Source organism: Nematolebias whitei, chromosome 11 (assembly GCF_014905685.2).
Source record: "Nematolebias whitei isolate Nwh7 chromosome 11, NemWhi1, whole genome shotgun sequence".
NCBI classification, from domain to species: Eukaryota; Metazoa; Chordata; class Actinopteri; order Cyprinodontiformes; family Rivulidae; genus Nematolebias; species Nematolebias whitei.
Window position 1 is genome coordinate 36,264,133 of NC_056508.1, and position 21,233 is coordinate 36,285,365.

The window sequence follows — 21,233 nt, forward strand, 5'->3', positions numbered from 1 at the left end:
AAGAACCCGTGAAATGTATGTATATATCCTGCATATGTCATACTACAGTACTGAAAAAATGAATGCCTCTTGTCATCCATAGTGCAAATCATCGCCCAGTTGACATTAGCTCTTTAGCAGTTGTTTTTATAAACAATCTGGAATGTGATGAAAGTGAGTGATTTTCTACACTGCTGCTGTGTCTAACTTCCTGACGGGCTTTACTTTGAGACATGTTTATAACTGGTAAGAGCAGAGCTGCATCCTATAAACACCGCTGCAGAGGCTCTAGCCAGTGTTGTTTTACAGGGATAGTAAGGGTACTTGTGTAAAATGTGAGCAGTTGGTGCATTAAATGCAGCAGGATCAGGTTAATGGAGTTTCAGGTATCAAAGGAGGAGTTCTCACAGGGAAATCAAGGTAATCGTTACAAAGAATGCAGCTCCTACAAGAACAAATTTACACAATCTGAAACAACTCAAAGGTTTTTCACAGTTAGACCAAACATTATATTACACATTTGGTCACTTTTGTTTCCTTTGTGAGTATTTTCTGAACCAACATAGCAAGAATACATTTGATCACAATGATCAGTGTCCACCACAAGCTGTTTGGTCTAACTAGCAGATCTTCCTCTATATACAGTAAGCTTTACATTTATAATCATCTAATTTGCTGTTTTAATTGTTCTGGGTTTTCTTTGCTTGGCTCTGAAATGGATAACTGATCAGGGGATGAGTCTGAAGTAGTCACTGTATACAGTTTACTTCTAGGAATATTACTCTTTCAGACAAGGATTGGTCTGATTGTCATCTGCAGCCAGTATGATACTTACAACTTACCTCAAAAGAACTGCACACTCCATTACTTAAAAAACTTTTAAATAGTAACAATCAGTTCCAGTTGCTGTATCATACAGCTAGACACATTCCCCTTCCTGGAATCCACAGGTCATAAGTTGAAATTAACACCAGTGTAGCTGTCATGCTGGTAATAAAATTATTTTAAAACTTTGTTATAGTTCAAAACTGTGTAATGTGATACAGGAAGCAGTTTTAGACGATTGAACCAGAAAACCTGATGTTCTTTGAGTCGTAGCATAAAATCACAACCTTAGTAAGGCTTTTATTGTGACAGTGTTTCCATAACAGACACAAATAAGAAGAATGAAGTACTGGTGTGTGGTTCTATAACTGCTAACAATGACTGCATTGCTTCTAAAATGAAGCATGGATGAAACTAATTGATTTTAATAATCAGTTTGTTGTTATAATAGGCACTCAAATGTAGATTTTTCACAAGAGGTTTAGTCACAGAAGCAGACAAAAAAAAAAAACTATGAAAAGCAACTTTATCTTGGATTAAAACATGTTTATGTATTGACTGGAAAACACCAACTGTCTGCTAGTAAGGAAATACATAAACTCGTGGTATTTTGTGTATTTCATTCAGTGTAATTATCTGATTCTTTGGCACCATAAAGTCTGTGGCTTGCAACTACCGTGGCCGAATCATTTATATGACAGTGCTGAAGATAAACGCATTGCACAGGGGCATAGTATTACTTGTGGAAAATGAGGAGAGTCTGGCACAATCATATTTCCACTTGTTGCTGACAGCTCTGTTATGACGAGCATGCCCCATTTACTGAAGAGGGGCACAGCTGTCAGCAGAGAGGAACACAGCCAGACTGCATACCCTGAGCTCTGCCACAAGGTGAAGAGCAGTATGTGATTAATGACACATGTCAAGGCACTCAACTGACCCTGTCCTCAGGTATTCTGGCTGTACATTCTGTATATACCCGTAATACCATTCTCATACTCACCCTTCTGACACGCTTTGGGATATTTGATGTAAGACACAGCTTTGGTGCACAAGGACCACACCGTAACTCTCAGCTATCACAGCACAAGAGGAAAAATAGAAAACAGACAATGTGTATTAGTTCAACTGTGATTAATAATTCCAAGATAAGCAAAAATACGGTGGATACATTCATCTTTCTAAGAGCTATCACATTTCTTTACCTATATGAATGTTATGTTACAACTCCTCTTTTACAAGTGATACAGTGACTTAATGAGTGCTGAAAATAGAATTGAACAGAGCATTTTAAAAACAAATAGGGCACTAAACTAATGAAGGAGTCTTCAAATCATAATCTGTCTATCACCAATGGAAAGCCAAACAAATGTGAGCTTTACATGAACGACTGGGCCTGTCACGATAACACATTTTGCTGGGCGATTAATTGTCTCAGAAATTATTGCGATCAACAATAATATTGTTTGAAATGTAACAATAATTAGTCATTATTATCCAATTTAAGAAGAACTGGTTCATTTGTTTTGAGTGTAATACCTTTTTTTGACCACTGGATGGCTGTACAAGACCATTTGAACAGAAGGATGGATAGTGAGGGAGCGAGCAATGTGTCTCTAAGAAAAATGGGAGGGAGGCCCCTTGACATGACATGGGCTGTCTCTTTCTTTTTTTTTTTTGATTCTCAAAATGGCGGACGCTCGGTGTGATTTGAGCTCTTTGGCATAGCATTTTCACACAAAGCTTTTAATAATAATAAAAAAAAAATCAGTACACGAGTTCTCAGCTTCTTTTTGCAGAGAAAAACAACTTTTTACATGAGAGCACAGGTTTCAACCATGAATTTTGGAGCTTCGACAAGAAGGAGGTTTTTTCCCCAAGTTCAGCCTGTTAGCTTAGCTCGTAGCTTAGCTTCTCTGCTTAGCTGGTCTTAATGATCCAAAAACACGATTTTGGATGGTTGAAATGGATTTTAAAGAGAAAAAAGAAAGGGAGGGGTAAGTGGAGAGCACCGGAGTTGAGCCTTTTGTCATCCAGTGTCTTCAGAAAAAGAGAGACACGAAGAAACGATAAAGCCAATAAATGAAAATGAGGTCGATAATTTTCATTTATCGTGCGATTAATTGATTTATTGCTTATATGACAGGCCTATGAACGACCATGCATTTAAATGGATATAGACAGATTGTCGTGTTTTGAAGAGATTATTGCCTACAAGGTATATGAAATATTAAACATTTAATGAAGGTTTTGCCAAGTATGAAGAGCGTTATCAGCCACAAAACTTCCACAAGTGACCCAGGAGCCAAAGGAGTTTATAAGTGTAAAGTAAAGGTTGAGAACACATTAAAGTAACAAATCTAAAACAATAACTGAACGCATAGCGGACAATTTAGATCAGTCTGTTGTGTAGCCAAGATGTAATACAAGACATGCTTACATGCTTGCTACAAGTGTGACCAATTAACAACAAGTTGTGCATTAGTCAGCAAGTGGTTTGTGAACTGACAAAATGCACCACAGCAGCAGCACAAAATTATCTTACCCCAAGTCTGCATAACAAAGAAAACACGCGTTAACGTGAAGTTTTTGACCGTGTTCAGAAAACTTCATGACAAAAAAAAAACAAGCAGCTACGCTTCAGGAAATTAGTAAGTATAGAGTAGTTTGAAAGTTGGGATATTTTATTTTATGAAAAGGCACCATTAGGTTATTTGGACACTTGGAGAATAAGTAGGGTCTTCGACTGAACATATCACTGTGTGTTAGTGTAAGGTTGCTGCTCAAGTATGTCGTCACTATTAACGAGATGAGACTCACTACACCACAAAGACACTCAACGTAGAAAAACTGTATAAAAATATTGGTCCTAAAAAAGGAGTCTAGCCATAATTAAGGTTTTTGTTTGTTTGTTTGTTTTTGGAGAATGTGCAGAGCTGAAACTAGCAACGTGAGGAACTTTTCATCACCATGTCCACACAGATATTTGAACAGTTCCAAGTCTGTCGCCTAACTGGCCTGAAGCGTTGACCCTTCTGTTCAGGCAAGACGCCCAGCTGTGTAGATCCTCTAATAACACCTCGCTGCACACTTTCTGGACTTCCCCTCAGGCAATCTGCCATGACAACCAGAGTCAACACTGCTCAAACACCCACACACTTACGCTCAGATGCTTTGAATCCACCACATAGGAGCTGCAAACTGATCATCGTGACAGGAAGGGAGTGTAACTTTAAACTGGCTGGAATAAAATTGTTGTAAGGAAAATAAGTTAGAAATGCTTTTACGTGTGGGGGTGGTATGCAATTAGACCCTTGGTTGGTAAAGCCACAGTTGAGATGAAGCATCCTTAGTAAAGTTGAGCAATGGGGGGGTGTTGCGACAAAGTCAATTTTTTAACCCAATCGTTCTAAATATGAGGAAAAAGCTAAATGATCAACTTTTATTATAATATTTAAACTCAAATTCATACAGTATATCCCATTTCTCTTTACAGTAGCCTCATTTTACCAAAGAACCTGAACCTCTAGTGCCAAAGAACAAGCTATTGTCCCATGTTGCCTTGCATCAGCTGCCACTATTCATAGTATACAGTAGCAGTATTTCCAATGATGCATGATGCAAACAAAACTTCAGCTGTCCCAGCCAAATCTGCAAATGCTAATCTGATTTAAAAATGTAAAAAAAAAACATTAAAGAAATCAATCTCAGCACTGACCTTGGTAAAGTAGATTAACATAGATGTGTGAATGGCATTTATGGGGTCCACATGTAAATGATTGGAATTTAAATAAACAGTGCAGGCTACATTTAAACAATGTGACTTTTTAATAAATTTTTCATATGGCATCATCCAAATTTAGTGATTTTATAACTTCTACAAAAACAAAATGGCTAAAATCAAGCTTTAAAATTAGCATTTCACATTATTTCAGTTCATTTTTTGTCTTGTGCTGTTGTTTTTTTACTTTGTGAAGGAAGAATTCAAGTAAAGTTTTCATTCTAATCTGTACACTGTCCTTTTACACATGATTAACTTTTTAACAAGTAACAGTGATTATTTATAGACTGTCCAGGGCTGCCCTGAAAAAAAGATAAATGTACTAATTTTCTACTGCTGTCAGTTGTATCAAAAAATTGGAAAGACTAGAAAATATTCTGGATTGAGTTACAAATAACAAAACAAAGCCAGATGAACTCACTGCCAACTATGCAGATTTACCAGCACATAGACAGACAAACACCTACACAAAGGCATGACGCCGACCACAGGCAGCTGTCACTAAACAAGTTAATATTGCAGACTGTTTATGAGTACGGCTGAAATTTAAGCTAGACATAAAAACCAGCATTAACAAAGTCTTGGGCTGGGGTGAAAATAAGTTCAATCAGCCCCTTGGCAATATTCAAAACAATTCTGCTATTCATTTTCTTCATAATGGTATTGCAAACTTTACTACTAACATAATCAGGAAGCACTGGGTTAGCATATGTTAGCGACACATGATAGAAGCCTCCAAAAGATTGAAGATCTTTTTCTGAAAACTCTTGTATTTCCCTTATAATGCTTTTTTTTAGTAAGTAAGAGGAATGATTCCATTTCCCCTGAGGTATGACAGCAAACAAACAATGAACGTTTATTTGTGTGGCATTTGTTCAACAAAATTATCATTTAAAGACCTTTGAATTAGGTATAACAAAAAGTACTACATTTATGCATTTATTTATTTTTACCAATTACAACAGTTAACTTCTTTTATCTTTTCCCTCTTCGGAGTCGCCACAGCAAGTCATCCTCCTCCATCTCACTCTGTCCTCTGCATCCTCTGTTCTCACTCCAACTACCTCCATGTCCTCTCTAACTGCATCCATGTATCTCCTCTTTTTCTTTTTCCTGGCAGCTGCATTTCTAGCATCTTTCTACCAGTATACCCACTGTCCCTCCTCTGGACATGTTCAAACCATCTCAGTCTGGCCTCTGTAACTTTATCTCCCAGTTGTTCAACCTGCGTTGTACCTCTGATCTCATCTCATTTCTAATAGTCACCCACAAATATGCCATTGAATATTTGAGTCAAAAACCTCACTGCCATCTCCCCTATATATTAACAAACCTTCTCTGGTTTGTCATCAGGACCTACTGCCTTCACCTTCTTCATTCTTTTCAGAGCTTTCTGAACTTTATCCACACTAATCTTTCCCACTTCCTGATCCACAGCTTCTATGACCTCTAATCTTCTTTTCTTTTCATTCTCTTCATTCATTAGCTTCTCAAAATAATCTTCCACTCATAGTCTCCATACTTGTTAGAACATTACCATTCCTATCTTTAACAAGCCTAACTTGTTGTACATCCTTTCCTGCCTGATCCCTCTGTCATGATAATTGGTACGAGTCCTTCTCGCCCTCTTTAGTGTCCAGCCTCCTATTCAACTCGTTAAATACCTTCTCCTTTGCTTTAGCTACATCCCTCTTTGCTCTACGTTGTATCTCCTTATATTCTTGACTACACTCTACTCCTCTCATTGTCCAATTTCTTCTTGGCTAAACTCTTTCTTTGAATAGCTTCATGCACTTAACTATTCCACCACCAGGTTTCCTGATCTTGTCTCTGTCCAGATGACACACCAAGTACCTTCCTACCTGTCTCTCTAATCACTGTTGCTGTAGTAGCCTGTAGTAGCCCAATCATCTGAAAGCTCTTTTTTACGCCCCAGAAACTTTAACAGCTCCTCTCTGAACTCCTCATAACATTCTTCCTTCCTCAGCTTTCACCATTTGGTCTTCTTCTTTGACTGTACTCTTTTTCTCTTCTTCAGAACAACAGTCATTCTACACACAACCATCCGATGCTATCTGGCCACACTCTCCCCTGTCACAACCTTACAGTCCCCAATCTCTATCAGTCTACCTGTGTACTCCTTTCTCCACTCTTCTAGGTTCCACCCTCTTTTTGAAATAAGTGTTGACTACAGCCATTTCCAAATCCACCCTCATCTGTCCTTCATGGTTTCTTCCCTTGAAACCAAACTGACCCATCACTTCCTCATCTCCTCTGTTTCCTTCACCGACATGTCCATTCAGGTCTACTCTGAGCACCACTCTCTCCTCCCTGGGAATACTCTCTATCACTTCATCCAGATCCTTCCAAAATGTACAAACCGGATTCCAAAAAAGTTGGGACACTAAACAAATTGTGAATAAAAACTGAATGCAATGATGTGGAGATGGCAAATGTCAATATTTTATTCGTAATATAACATAGACGACAGATCAAACGTTTAATCTGAGTAAATGTAACATTTTAAAGGAAAAATATGTTGATTCAAAATTTCACAGTGTCAACAAATCCCAAAAAAGTTGGGACAAGTAGCAATAAGTGACTGGAAAAAGGAAATTGAGCATATAACGAACAGCTGGAAGACCAATCAACACTAATTAGGTCAATTGACAACATGATTGGGTATAAAAAGAGCTTTGCAGAGTGTCAGTGTCTCTCAGAAGCCAAGATGGTAAGAGGATCACCAATTCCACCATTGTTGCGCCGAAAGATAGTGCAGCAATACCAAAATGGTGTTACCCAGCGTAAAATAGCAAAGACTTTTAAGTTACCATCATCAACCGTGCATAACATCATCAAAAGATTCAGAGAATCTGGAACAATCGCTGTGCGTAAGGGTCAAGGCCGTAAACTCTACTGGATGCTCATGATCTCCGGGCCCTTAAACATCACTGCACCTCAAACAGGAATGCCACTGTCAAGGAAATAACAGAATGGGCTCAGGAATACTTCCAGAAAGCATTGTCAGTTAACACAATTCACCGTGCCATCCGCCGTTGCCAGCTGAAACTCTACAGTGCAAAGAGGAAGCCATTTCTAAGCAAGCTCCACAAGCTCAGACGTTTGCACTGGGCCAGGGGTCATTTAAAATGGAGTGTGGCAAAATGGAAGACTGTTCTGTGGTCAGATGAGTCACAATTTGAAGTTCTTTATGGAACACTGGGACGCCATGTCATCCGGACCAGAGAGGACAAGGATAGCCCAAGTTGTTATCAACGCTCCGTTCAGAAGCCTGCATCACTGATGGTATGGGGTTGCATGAGTGCTTGTGGCATGGGCAGCTTGCATGTCTGGAAAGGCACCATTAATGCAGAGAACTATGTTCAGGTTCTAGAACAACATATGCTCCCATCTAGACGTCATCTCTTTCAGGGAAGACCCTGCATTTTTCAACACGATAATGCCAGACCACATTCTGCAGCAATCACAACATCATGGCTACGTAGGAGAAGGATCCAGGTACTGAAATGGCCAGCCTGCAGTCCAGATCTTTCACCTATAGAGAACATTTGGCGCATCATAAAGAGGAAGGTGCGACAAAGAAGGCCCAAGACGATTGAACAGTTAGAGGCCTGTATTAGACATGAATGGGAGAGCATTCCTATTTCTAAACTTGAGAAACTGGTCTCCTCTGTCCCCAGACGTCTGTTGAGTGTTGTAAGAAGAAGGGGGGATGCCACACAGTGGTAAAAATGGACTTGTCCCAACTTTTTTGGGGATTTGTTGACGCCATGAAATTTGGAAACAACAGATTTTTCCCTTAAAATGATACATTCTCTCAGCTTAAACTTTGATCTGTGATTTGTGTTCTATTCTGAATAAAATATTAGATGTTGGCACCTCCACATCATTGCATTCAGTTTTTATTCACAATTTGTTTAGTGTCCCAACTTTTTTGGAATCCGGTTTGTATCTTTCTCCTCTACGTCACGTCCAAGCTGTGAAGCATAAACGATGACAACATTTAGCATTTGACATTCTACATCTATCTTTAGACACATCACAATATCTGACACTCTTTTCACCTCTACTACATTCTTTGCCAACTCCCCCTTCAGGTCCACCCCTACTCCATTTCTCTTTCTATCCACAGACACCATGGTAGAACAGTCTAAAACCTGCCCCAGTGCTTCGAGTCTTGCTGCCCTTCCACTTGGTCTTTTGGACACATAAAACATCTTCCCTTCCTTGTCCTGATGCATGCTCAATAATCCAGGTAGATAAATCTAACAAGGTTGAGTCAGGTCCTCTGGATGAATTCTTCTTTTTTAAAATGTTTTGTCTTTTATCCAAAAGACTTCGTAAGACTTTGCAAAGACTGAGTTTGCTTGCAGCTCATCAGACTGAAGAAGTATTTTGGATAAAAGATGAAATGTTTCCACAAAGAAGAATCCGTCCAGAGGACCTGACTTAACCTTGTTAGATCTACCTTCCTTCTCTGCATCATGTCAACCAGCTCTCTACCTTTGCTTGTCATTGTCCCCACATTTACAGTTGCCACCATCAGTCCTACATTCTTGACTTTCCTCTTCTCCCTCTGTCTCCTGACACATCTCCCTCCTCGTAGTCCTCAACTCCAACAGTTAATGATAATCAAAATTTGTTTCACATTTTAAATATTACAAAACCTGGATAAAAAAGTTCTGTTTGAAATTTTACATTGATAAGCTTTGTGCTTTGTTGGACAGAACACAACAGAATACTTTGACCCAAGTGCATTACCTTTAATGTTTTATGGCATCACTCATTGGAAGTGAGAAGCAATGAAAGTCATTGTTGAAGACATTGCTTCAACAAGTGACAGTTTAATAGTTTAGAAAATTATCTGTTTATCAACCTGTCACAGCATTATACTATTAAAAGTAAGCTGTTCAAAGAAGTCATGGAATGATACGATGGGTATCTTCACAAATCACTCACAAGCTCAGTTACACCATGCTTATAAGTAAATCCACAATCAGACTATAAGACTTGAGCTTTGTTTTTCTAGGTGGATGAAATATCTCTGTAAGGATTGACATTTTTCCATTTCTTTCCTTTGTGTTTTTCTTGGAAGATGCAAACGGACACAAAGAAATCATGCCATAGACACTTGCACTCCCTGCACCCTTTTCGACACCAGAAACACTTGGTTGTTGCTTCACAGCACCTGTCAAATGAGTCCTGGAGTCAGGTTTAGCATGACAGACGTGGCCTCGTATGGTGCCCCGTCATATTCCACACAGCCTCAGAGAAGCTGCCATGCCTCTCACCCATTACAACACATGCTTGCTAGACAGTCGATATAAAACGGGAATTAGGAGGCACAGAAGAGAAGTAAACACGTCTTTATTAGTCTGGGTGTAGTTTTGCAGACTACCATAAACTGCACTTAACACCTCTGGACTTCACAGTTATTTTTGGAAGCTGCATAAAATACATGAAGAGCAGCATGAAACTGTAACAACTATTTTATAGCACATAGAAAAAAATGAGATCAAGATCTAAATCCACATCAAAAGTTAATTACTTTAGGTTGGACTTGTTCCTGCCTCTAGAAAGAGTTTAATGCTAAATCAATCAATTAATCAATCACATAAGATTCCAGTCAGAGATGAATATATATCATTCCAATTCCAGGTATTAAGTGAACTGAAATTGAACATATCTGGTTACAAATATGTAAATAAGTTGGTCATGGAAAAAAGAACTATGTAAAAAATCACATATGACACTTGCATGTAACTTTTTCCCAGAAATAAAATGTAAGCTCAGCATTTAGAACAGGGGTCTGCAACCTTTAGAATCAAAAGATACATTTTTACACCTTCATTCACTAAATTCAATGTGTCCAGAGCTGCAGCAACCTGCTACAACTGTTATCAACTGGTGGCCCATGGGCCACTTTAAGTTTGTTGGAGGAGACTTTTGTGGCCAGTAGGGGTGACAATATAAAGCTAAAAATATCTAATGATTTTTAACATTTATTGATATTATTACAATTTAAGACAAATGAAAAGACAAGATTCTTGTAAAGAGGTAGGGAAAGGTTTTTGAAATAAAAAACAAAAACTACGAGCTATGCAGACCTTTCTATATATATATATTTTTTTTTTTTTTTTAATTGTGGAAAAATAATTAAATATAGAAATAAAGCCAAAAGCTAAAGTGAGTATTTGCCAAAGAAATTACGTGAAAACTGCTAAAACTAGTACTTTTTTTGTTGTTTGTATAACAACCAATAAACTTCAGTTTTATGTTACTTTTATAATAATAATAATAATAATAATTTTATTTTAAAAGCGCCTTTCATGACACCCAAGGACACTTTTAGTCTAAGCTTGATTGCAGACCCTTGATTTAGAACTACTGGACTGGATTTGATTTTACATCTGCATTTCTTATTAAGTTGGAATATGTTAAAGCTGCTCAAATACACAAACATTAGAACATCTGAGCTGACAAATCTATTTATCTGACTCTTAACTGCTTTTTTAATATACAAGACTATTTAGCGTTAACATGTTTTTTGCCATTTTTCTTTATCTATGCCAATATTTGTGTGAATAGAAAATTTGTATATTAAATATATATTATGTTAAAATATATTTGAACCTTTTTCAAAGTGTCCCCATGATGCAATTTATCCCATAAAGTAAAAATGTAAAAATATTCCATTACACTTATAGAAAAAAAGTGATTGTAATTCACTGATTCATAAAGCACACAAAGATCAAGACCACAAACTACATAAGTTGAAAAACTCAAAAATTTAGAAGTGAAAGCAGAAAAGTGTAGACATTTAAAAAATAAATAAATAAATAAATAAATAAATAAATAAATAAATAAATAAATAAATAAATAAATTTGTACAAAGAACACTAAGTGTGCAAACAATAAGTGCATATGGCTTAATGTCATTTGATGCAAAAATTAAATCTTTCAGTGTTTGCCTTCCCTGACCAATGTGTTTATATCACTGCACAAAGACAGTTCAATGTTTCACAAAAGAAAAGTTTCATGATCATTTTTATGGCTTTGCACAAGTACCGTACTTCAGTCCAGCCCATGAGCACATTATTGTCTAGAATTGTTAAAATAACTTATTTTACCATACCTGTATCTTTAATTATGTTACACAATTAATAAACTCAATGACGTTAATTTGTTCAACAAGCAGTAGAAATAAAGATACATTGTTATGGTAAAATAAGTTATTCAAACAATTACAAATAATTATAAACAAGGACTTAGTATCAAAGAAAATAAGTAGGCACATACACATTGCACTCATGTCTAAGAGGCACTTGAGACACACATATGACAGGACGCTAACAGGAGGGGGGAATGAAATCAGGCTGAATACATGCAGCAGGAAGGGGATGTACATGCAGTCAAGAAAGGCTCTGGTGTCTGGCTATTTTCAGGTCTCCCTTTCTTACGGGCCAGCAACAGTTGAAACCAGACAAGCATCCGCATAAAAACACTTCCATGTGCCTGAATACATGCACATGTGCACAGAGCAGCTTCACACTTACATGGAACTCCGTGGTGTTGAGAATGTGACGTCCATCTGGACTCCAGCGAGAAGAGACCAGTCCGATCGAGCCCTCGTCAATCTTGCAGTGCCAGTCCGGCTGTTCGAGTGACCACACCTGGAGAGAAACAACAAAAGAACACGGGACGGAAAATGACCAGCAATTACTGTTGACATCTCATGCACAATTTGTAATTTCCAAAATTTTATTTTAAATATTGAGACATTTAAAAATCAGAAATCATGAAAGACTGGCACTGCATACCCACTCAAAGGTAAGACACTTGCACTATGAGTATGACACTAATGCTGCAAATTCTACATTAATGTAAGAGATATACTCACCTTCTAAATGTTCTGGGATGGGAAACTTTTTTCTATTTTTTATAGTACAACAGTATAACGACCACAACTTTTAATTTAAAGTTTTAAAGGAACTTTGCTAAACTTTCACAAACTCTAGATGAATTTCAAAATAAATCCTGTAAAAAGGAAATTTTCCATATTAATTTATTTATTTAAATTAGGACAATGCATATTAATCAACATGTCAGCAGTAAGCATCAATGTAAATATGCAGAAGTTAGCACAATAGCTAACTTTTCATGTGTTGTCCTAAGGCAGGTAAGAACAAACATCCCACAAAACAAAGAGCAGAGAATAATACAAACATCACCTATATAACACATAACACAACATGAAATTACAATAAAGATATGATGCCATAAGAAAATAGACAAAGTAATCTACACATGAGTGCACCTCTGGTTAGTTTTCAACCAAAGTTTCAGAGAGTTTTTAAAGCTGGAGTAGGTGCCACAGTTCCTGATGGAAACTGGCAGTGTGCTCCACGACTTCGTGCCTCTGATGGACACCACCATTTGGCCAAATTTAGTCCTGCGCCGCTGTACATCACAATCTCCTCTGGTCAGTGCTCTTGTGTTTATTGTACTTGTTTTTTTTTACTTATAAAATACATTAAAGGAGAAGGAGCAAGTCCATGTCATTTTTGTGTTTGATTAAATAAAATCTAATCAACTGTGACAAATTCTGATCGTTGATCTGTATAAAAAGTTTAGTGGAAGGGTTTTTGTGCAAATTAAAAACAGAAATCACTTCGTTATCAATCAGTAATCCATTTATAATAGATAATCTATATAAAAAGGCTTTTCTAAATATAAGCAAAAACAATAAATAAATAATAAAACAATTACAAGAATTAAATTAGCAGTCTTTAATCCCATTAAAATGATAACTCAGATAACCGCTTTTGTCTTCTCACCTACCTGTACAAGGCCCCTCTTGTACATTGCGCAGAGTACAAATAGAGAGTCAGAGGACCAGTCCATGTGGGATATTTGGTCCAAACAAGTGTAGAGCTGCAGAATCTGCAAGGTGCTCACATCTCGCACCACTAGCCGGTATTGTACACAGGTAGCCTGAGGAGCACATTTAAAGAACAAAATCAGAAAAAAAATGAAGCCACTAACCATATATAAATAAGTAAATTCTCCTACATTACATAAAATTCAAATTCAAATACTTGCCAAGTACTTTCCATTTGGGGAAACTTTACAAAGCTGGTTGGATTGCTTAAAGACCTCAGAGAAGTTCATCTTGCATTCACAAGTGTTCCTGCACAGAAAAAGTGTGCAGTTATTGTCACACAACAAAGCAAATACACAAGTGTACATCTAAAAGTGTACATCTATCTAAACAAATTCTGTGAACAAGTGTCATGTTCATACTCAGTATGCTAAAGATACTATTATGTATACTTCCAGTGTATCGCTTAACGCTGCACCTTCCACTGCAATTTAGTTTAATGGTGAATTTGTTGAGGTGGTGCATCAATATAAATATCAGGGAACTGTTCCTGATGACAAACTGACTTCTGACGTACACGTGAGCTCTTTGTAGTATGGCCAACCAGAGAATATATTGTTATCGAAAGCTCTGTGGTTTTAATGTTGATTTTATTTTTATGAGAATGTTTTATTCGTGTTTTATCTAGTCGCTTTTAACTTTTACCTTTATCTGCTGGTTTGAAATTTTAACATGTAAAAACAGGAACAAACATTTGGGGATTGTCAGGATGTGCAGCAAAATTGATGGCATAGCCCTTCAGAACCTCACTGACACAAGTGAGGTCAGTGAAAAAGGCCTGGTTGATTCTGGTGATCCTGATCACCACTCTATGTTGAGTTCAGGTTCAGGTTGCATCCATCTGGATGCAGGTATTTATTGCCAAGATGTGGAATGACTAGACAGAAAAACTCATTTATCTGTAGCGATCAGGCTTCTCAATGAGCAGTTGTGATTTCTGCACTGTTATTTTAGTGTCTTAATGTCTTGTCAAATTTAGATGTTTTATGTGTCTACTGACAATGAAACAAATTGTCCCTTTAACTTAAATGAGTTTAAATTACATCAAGCATACGTTTTCTGATCTGCATTTACCATTGACACACTCAAAACAAAATGAATGCTCTTTAACAGAAACCTCCCACAAACTGACTGCACTCTGAAAACCCTCTCCTTGGATGGCACCAAGATCCAATTTGTCAGCACAGTAGTTACAAATACCTTAGAATTTGGCTTGACTCTTCATTCACATATAAAATTCCAATCATCGCTCTACTCTCCTAAGTCAAATCCAGAATAGGATTCTCCTTCTGAAATAAATTTTCACTAACTTAACCTGCTAAACATCTTTTGGTAAATGACAGTCCTTCCTTTTCCAAGATTCAGCTACGGCGGCATCATCTACAGAACTGCTTCCAAAACTCTCCTACACAAACTGGACATCCTTTACCACACAGACATTTAATATGTCACAGAAGCATCCTTCAGCAGTCATCACTGCACTCTGTATTCCCTGGTGAACTCTCTCTATTCACTCCCACAGACAAACAAACTGGTTTCTGCTGATCTATAAAACCATAACTGGTAAAACCCCATCCTACCTCTGCTCATTACACAACGCTCATAGCAACATTCATACTCTCCGCTCGAGCAGCTATGCATCCATAAAGCACACGCTTGCTTTGGCCATTCATTTCGGTTTTCTGCTGTGAATGATTGGAACCATTTACAACAAACACTAAAACTCTTTTTTTTAAAATCCCATTTGTATCTTTTAAAAGCTTAATGAGAGCATTACTTCATGACCGTTGCACATGCTTTTAGTGATCACCTTTTCAATTTCTGATGTTACATTCTTGTACCATGAACCTGCGCTGGCTCCAACAATAAATGATATGCATACATGGTCTGTACAATTTGATGTTTGGCTGTCAGCTGTTTGTATGTTGTCCTTCTGCTGTTTTACCACCTGTGTACTTGCTGCTTCATAGCCAAGTCGTCACTGAAAATGAGAATTTGTTCTTCACTGACTAACCTGGTTGTTAGTCAGTCATATATTCATTTAGACAAATATGTTGTAGTTCTCAGATTTACCGCGTGATGGAGAAATTGGTCCAACAAAGAAATACGTTTACCCCAGAGGCAGATTGAAAACACAGATAAAATATTTCCACTCATAAAAAACGAAATAATAATAATAATAAAAAAAAAAGAAACTATGGTAACGCGTAAACCTGTAACAGACTCCTTGTCAACAAGTCAGCAACAAAAAAAAAACATCCTTTAGCCTAAAGGCAGCCTTGGCTAGTAGAAAACAACTCGCATAAAACGATGTGAATATCTTGGACCTTGTTTTACTTGTTTATTGGTTGTTAATTTTCATATTCCAGGCCTAAGTAATAAGGGAGAGGTCAAAAACGCACACAAGCCGCAAGTAAACTTTTGAACTAGTAGCCGGGGCTCGTTCGGCTAGCATACACGGCTAATATCAAGTAACCAAACCGTCAAAACTATTCCAAATTTTTGGCACCACTTACTTCTGACATCAACAACGTGACTTCATCTTAATAAAACAGAGATGCAAGAAGCTCTAAAAGCCATTTAGAAAAGTTAAATCTTCACATGACAGGCTAGTGTTCACACTGCGTTAATCCAACTGTTGTGTTTGTATGAACGTAAACCGACGTTCGAAGCTGTCCAATCGTCATCGTCCTAGACTTTGTTGCATTCTGGGTAATGTAGTTGATTGCTTTTTAGGTTCCACATCTGTGTAATAAGGCCTTTAAACGTTAAAAACAAGCCTAAGCGCAACGTTAGGATTGATTTTGCACTGAAAGTTTAATTAGTATTAAATTTAGAAACATTCCAGTGGATATAGAAGCTGGGTTACTAGTGTTCTGGACAATTCTTGTGTTAATTTCATTTTGTTTGTTTTATAGACCGCAGGGAAATCTTTTTACCATTTACACTAACGTGCTTTAAAGTCTAAATAAGAAAAATGCATCCAAAATGTGTTTGTTCTTTTAAGCAGAAAAGGTTTCCCGCTTGTGCTCGGTCAAACCGCGCTACTGCCTCTCTCCTGAGCGCAAAAAAAAAAAAAAAAAACTTCACCTCCTCCTGCGTCTCCTTCAGCAAAGCCATCGCTTCTCTGAAGAGCATGCAAATCAGTTTTTCTCCCGTTTCCGGTTATTATTTCTATTTTTATTCATTCTTTTTCTCTGAAAATCCGTGAACTTCCGCCACTCTTATCACATTTGGTCGATTTATAGTTTAGTTTTTGTTTTTTTCATGCTGCTTCTTTTTAATGGAGGGTCACTCTCTTGGCATGTTCGATAAACAGACAGGTGTTCGGCGCAACATCATTCCTGTGTGTTTGGCTTGGAATAAGAACAACCTTCAGGTAGGCGCGTTTCCTATTTATTATGAGACGAATTAATACTCATAAAGGCCTAAATGTTTGTTGAACTCTTTTATCAGCATCTCATGAGAACAAAATCAAGTAATTTACACTTCTAAATTTAGTTATATATTAAAATGGTCAAATCAGTTTATTTTGTTGCAAATAATCATGGCTTAAATAGCATTTCTTTAAAGTAAACTGATCAAATGTGGTTCTTTATTGTCATAACTGTAAAATAAACCAATTATGATTAAGGTTGTGAAGCCACACAAATTATGTCCATGTGGACCAGATTTAGTTGTGTTTTTTATTTCATTTTTCTCTTGACAAATGTGTTTAATTAAAAAAGAAAACCTGCTAAATATTTAAAACCACAGATAGTAAATAATAATTTTGGAACTGATACACGGTAGTTTAACCTATAACTTGATCATCTTTTTTTATAGCCTTCACGGACTACATTTAATTGTAAGCTGCTCTCGGAGGTTTTACATTTTTCTCAACCCTGACATGGTTTTCTGTCCTCTGTGAGATAATTCACCTGGGCCCAACACGGATCAAGTCTAAAACAATTTTAAAAATTAATTTATTCTCATTTGAGACTGACTTTCTTGCACGGTATGGCCGTGGGGAGTGCGTGTTGTCATGGGTGCTGTAACCCTGGAGCGAAGACGCAAATAGAAACAGGTGGATTTTGCAAGAGCGCAAGTTCAATAATAAAAGAAATAATAATATCCCAAATAAAATATTTGGGATATTTTTATAAGGAGCCAACAGAGGTCGAGTTTATAAATGATTTAAAAAAAATGTTACAGCAAAATAAACTAGTAATGTTTATAAAATGGACATTATGTCATTTAAACACATTATTATTAGTGTCTCGCTTTAATATGAAATAACTGACAGAAGATCCATTTTAAAACATATAATCAATGTGGTTCAATCAGATTATTTACAGCTTATTTTACATTTTAGTTTTTTTCACCGTGAAGTAAAAAAAAAAAATCTTTTTGTAACCACAAGAAAGAGCTTTTCATTATTGAAGTGCTAAATTGTCCTCTCTCATCTAATCTCTGCAGCGGATGCGGGATTAGCGGGAATGAAACGTTTGATTTAAATCCTTAAATTTAATTTGCAGAAGAGAATAAAATGAGCGTCCGTTGATGACGTCACTGTCTGTTTACTGGAGGCGCCGTATCTTTCATCGATTGAGAACAGAGCAAAGTGAACTGTTCTGTGCAGATAATCTTACAGTAAGTGAGCCGCAGATAGGACTGACTGTCACTTTTTGAAAGTTCGTGGAATTTGTTAAATCATTAAGGTTGTGCACCTTTTTTTTTTTTTTTTATTGGCTGCATGCGCTTCTTTCAAGTCACGCACCCACAGTTTTCCTCCCGCAGTCCTACAGAAGAGTAACTAAGGAGACGTGACGCTGAACGTGGCCTACAGAGAAACTTCCAAACGCTCGTGAGGATGTTTTAGCCGTGATGTCAGAGCTGTAAGCATCTCGGTGGTCTTTTTTTTTTTCTCGTTTGTTTGGTATATGGCTCAGACTATGAGGAGACGCTTCACCTCGGAATGATGATGATGATGATGATGATGATGAGTGAGGCAGGTCTGGGCATGCTCAGGCCTTCTGGTGCCATGTGCCACCTCGCTGGGGCTACATGAGTGTGATCACACCTGGATGTGTTTTGTGTGGTACTTGTTCTATTTTTAAAAAGAGCAGAAGTTTGCTTGGCCGTTGAAGCGACTCTTTGGTTCCTTACATTTCAGAGACCGTTTTGAATGACCATAAGCTTTTATAAATTTAAGTGATACTTAAAAGTCTTTGTGTTCTTTGCAGAGTGACGTGCCCCTCACCAGTCTGCATGTCCTTTAAGATGTCCCAGTCCACTGTTGCAGAAGAAGGAGGCACCTTAGAGCACCTGTGGAGCTCCCTGTGAGTGTCAGCAACAAGACTGCCTCGGCCATCGTATAGTTTTATTTATTTTTATGCTTTTGTTCAAACGTGCATAAAACAAGCTAACAATGTTTGGTGCATAAATGAGCATTTAACAGTTATTTTAAGACTTTTTTTTAAACTTTATTTAACGCAAGTGTAAAATATGAATCATTATAAAGGCCTGAACATGTAACACTTTTTATGACAGAATTTTATTTGCATTGACAACTTATAAAAATTGTAGCTTGAACCTTGAAAATAACATTACAATATTTTCCAATAAGTCAGTCAGTGAACTGACTGACTTATAAACATTTGGGGAGTTGCTAATGTCAGTTAGCTCTTGACAATCTAAATGTACAAGTGAGTACTGAAAGCTTCATTTAAATCTATCCAGAGGCTCATGAAAAATGTTGCTAACAGACAAACGGTGTTGACTTCAACACTTAATTCGAAAGTTTTAATCAAAACTCCTGTGCAATGAACTGCACGTGAGTATGTGAATGACTGTCAGTCACACCGCACCGTCTAAACACAGTGAAACTGATTAAATAGCTGTTGTTGTCTTGAAATGCATCCAAACATTAATTAATTGTATATTCAGTGATTATTTTGTGAACGTTTCGAGTAAATCTGATATTTTGCTGACAGAGTTAACTCCAAATAGTTCATGATGACATTTTAAGCAAAGGTCTTATGCAACTTATTTGTGCTCATGTGTGTTGGGAATCAGTCTCAGCTACCACCGCCTTAACCTTTAGGTCCGTATCAGTAAAACTGACTGAGTTGTTTCCATTTTGTGCTATTTAAGATCTGTTAGCTAAGGCAAGCATCTTGAATCAGACAACTCGTGATTACTTTCAGTATTACTTATAGTGCTATTTTGGTAACAAGTACACAAACACACACATATTGCTTCAAATAAAGGCAAAACATTTTTGTCTGTTTTCACCTTTTTGCAGTGGGTTGATAATTAAGTCATAACTTAGAAGATTACAATATAAGTATTTTTTTTCCCTTTTTATCTGGATGCAGTAAGAAAAAAAGGTTGTTTTTAATCTTATGTTGGTGCATGCATAAAGTGTTTCCCCCTTTTATTAGTGAATTTATAACATTTTTCTAAATAAAATTAACCTAAAATGTTAAATAAGTAAAGGTTTATTCCTTTGCTGTTCTGATTAGTGTGTATAGTCTTATTTATTTTTACGCAGCAAAAGTCTCATACACTGTTTTCTGATCTTTCATATCCACGTTGCGTTCACAGGGAGCCAGACAGCACCTATTTCGAGCTCCCTCCAAACAGCCAGCGAGGTGATCATCCAGTGCCCTCCACAAGCACCCCGGGGAATCACCGAAACTGTGCAGAGGTCTCCATGGATGTGTTTCATATGAGAGACATGAATGACAATGTTATGGTAAGTGTCCTTTGCTTTTGAGAAGCGGGAATTTATTTTGGGATGAAGGTTTTCCTTCCCGTTTTAAATCTTTGTTTTTTCCCTCCATTGCTGAAAGATTCCCTCCTATAGTTTCCCTCTTCTTTGCAGATTTTTCCCTCTCTGTTTTCTTGCTGAGGGACCTGTTGGGACTGTGGGATGGTGGTGTGTGTGTGTTGGGGGAGGGTTCATTAAATCCCAAGCCGACCCCTTGCTGCTCCACTGTAGAGCCCATCTGTTGTGTGTATGTGTTTCTTTTAACAAGCATGCACATATTTACAGGTGAATGCACAGGTAGAACCTTCTTAACTTCAAATCCACAGCACAAATCAGAACTTTTTTGCGGCACATAATGCATTCTTGCGCATGGCTTATCTTGTAACGTACCCATACGCACCAATTCTCTCAAATACTATAACTCCAACCGCACCTTCGTTTTGTGCTTTTCCGATCTTGAATATTGGTCCGATGTCATCTTTAAATGGGCAAGTCCAGGCCTGCCAGGGCTGTTAATGAATATGAAAGAAAAAGAAGGAGGCGGCGCCAGCATTTGTTGTTAGATGCAAGGCAAGTAAAGAAGGCCAAGTCAAGCACGAGAAACAAGTGGAGGAGAAGAGAGGCAGGGCATCTCTTCTATCCTCCATCATGTCCTGTTCCACAGAAAGATCACTTGGCTGTGCAAAGCCATTACTGTCACACTTTGACCAAAGTCCTGAGTGAGCCGAGGCACAACGCATCGTAGAAATACTTTTTTTAATTTTTCAGGAGCCTTGAGATGCTGTGTGATGTGGTAAGTGGACACAGATTCTTACAGTATTTGTGGCATTGCTATGTTTGATTTTTTTAATTTTTGCAAAGCGTTCGGTTGCAAGTTTGTCCAACAAATCTGGGTTGAGGTTTCTTTTTTCAAAATGCTGAAAATAACTTGC

The 21,233-nt window shown here is 37.4% G+C and overlaps 1 protein-coding gene across 1 annotated transcript in view; it reads right to left on the bottom strand.

Moving 5' to 3' along the window:
* The window catches only part of wrap73 (WD repeat containing, antisense to TP73), a 21,271-nt gene extending 7,494 nt beyond the window's left edge, over positions 1 to 13,777 (bottom strand). Inside the window, exons 1-4 of the mRNA XM_037684276.1 lie at positions 13,709 to 13,777; positions 13,448 to 13,600; positions 12,163 to 12,279; positions 1,808 to 1,880 (exon numbers count right to left, since the gene is read on the bottom strand). Coding sequence (XP_037540204.1) covers positions 1,808 to 1,880; positions 12,163 to 12,279; positions 13,448 to 13,600; positions 13,709 to 13,777 — 412 coding nt within the window. The remainder of the gene's footprint in view (positions 1 to 1,807; positions 1,881 to 12,162; positions 12,280 to 13,447; positions 13,601 to 13,708) is intronic.
* Between the last annotated feature and the right edge of the window lie 7,456 nt (positions 13,778 to 21,233).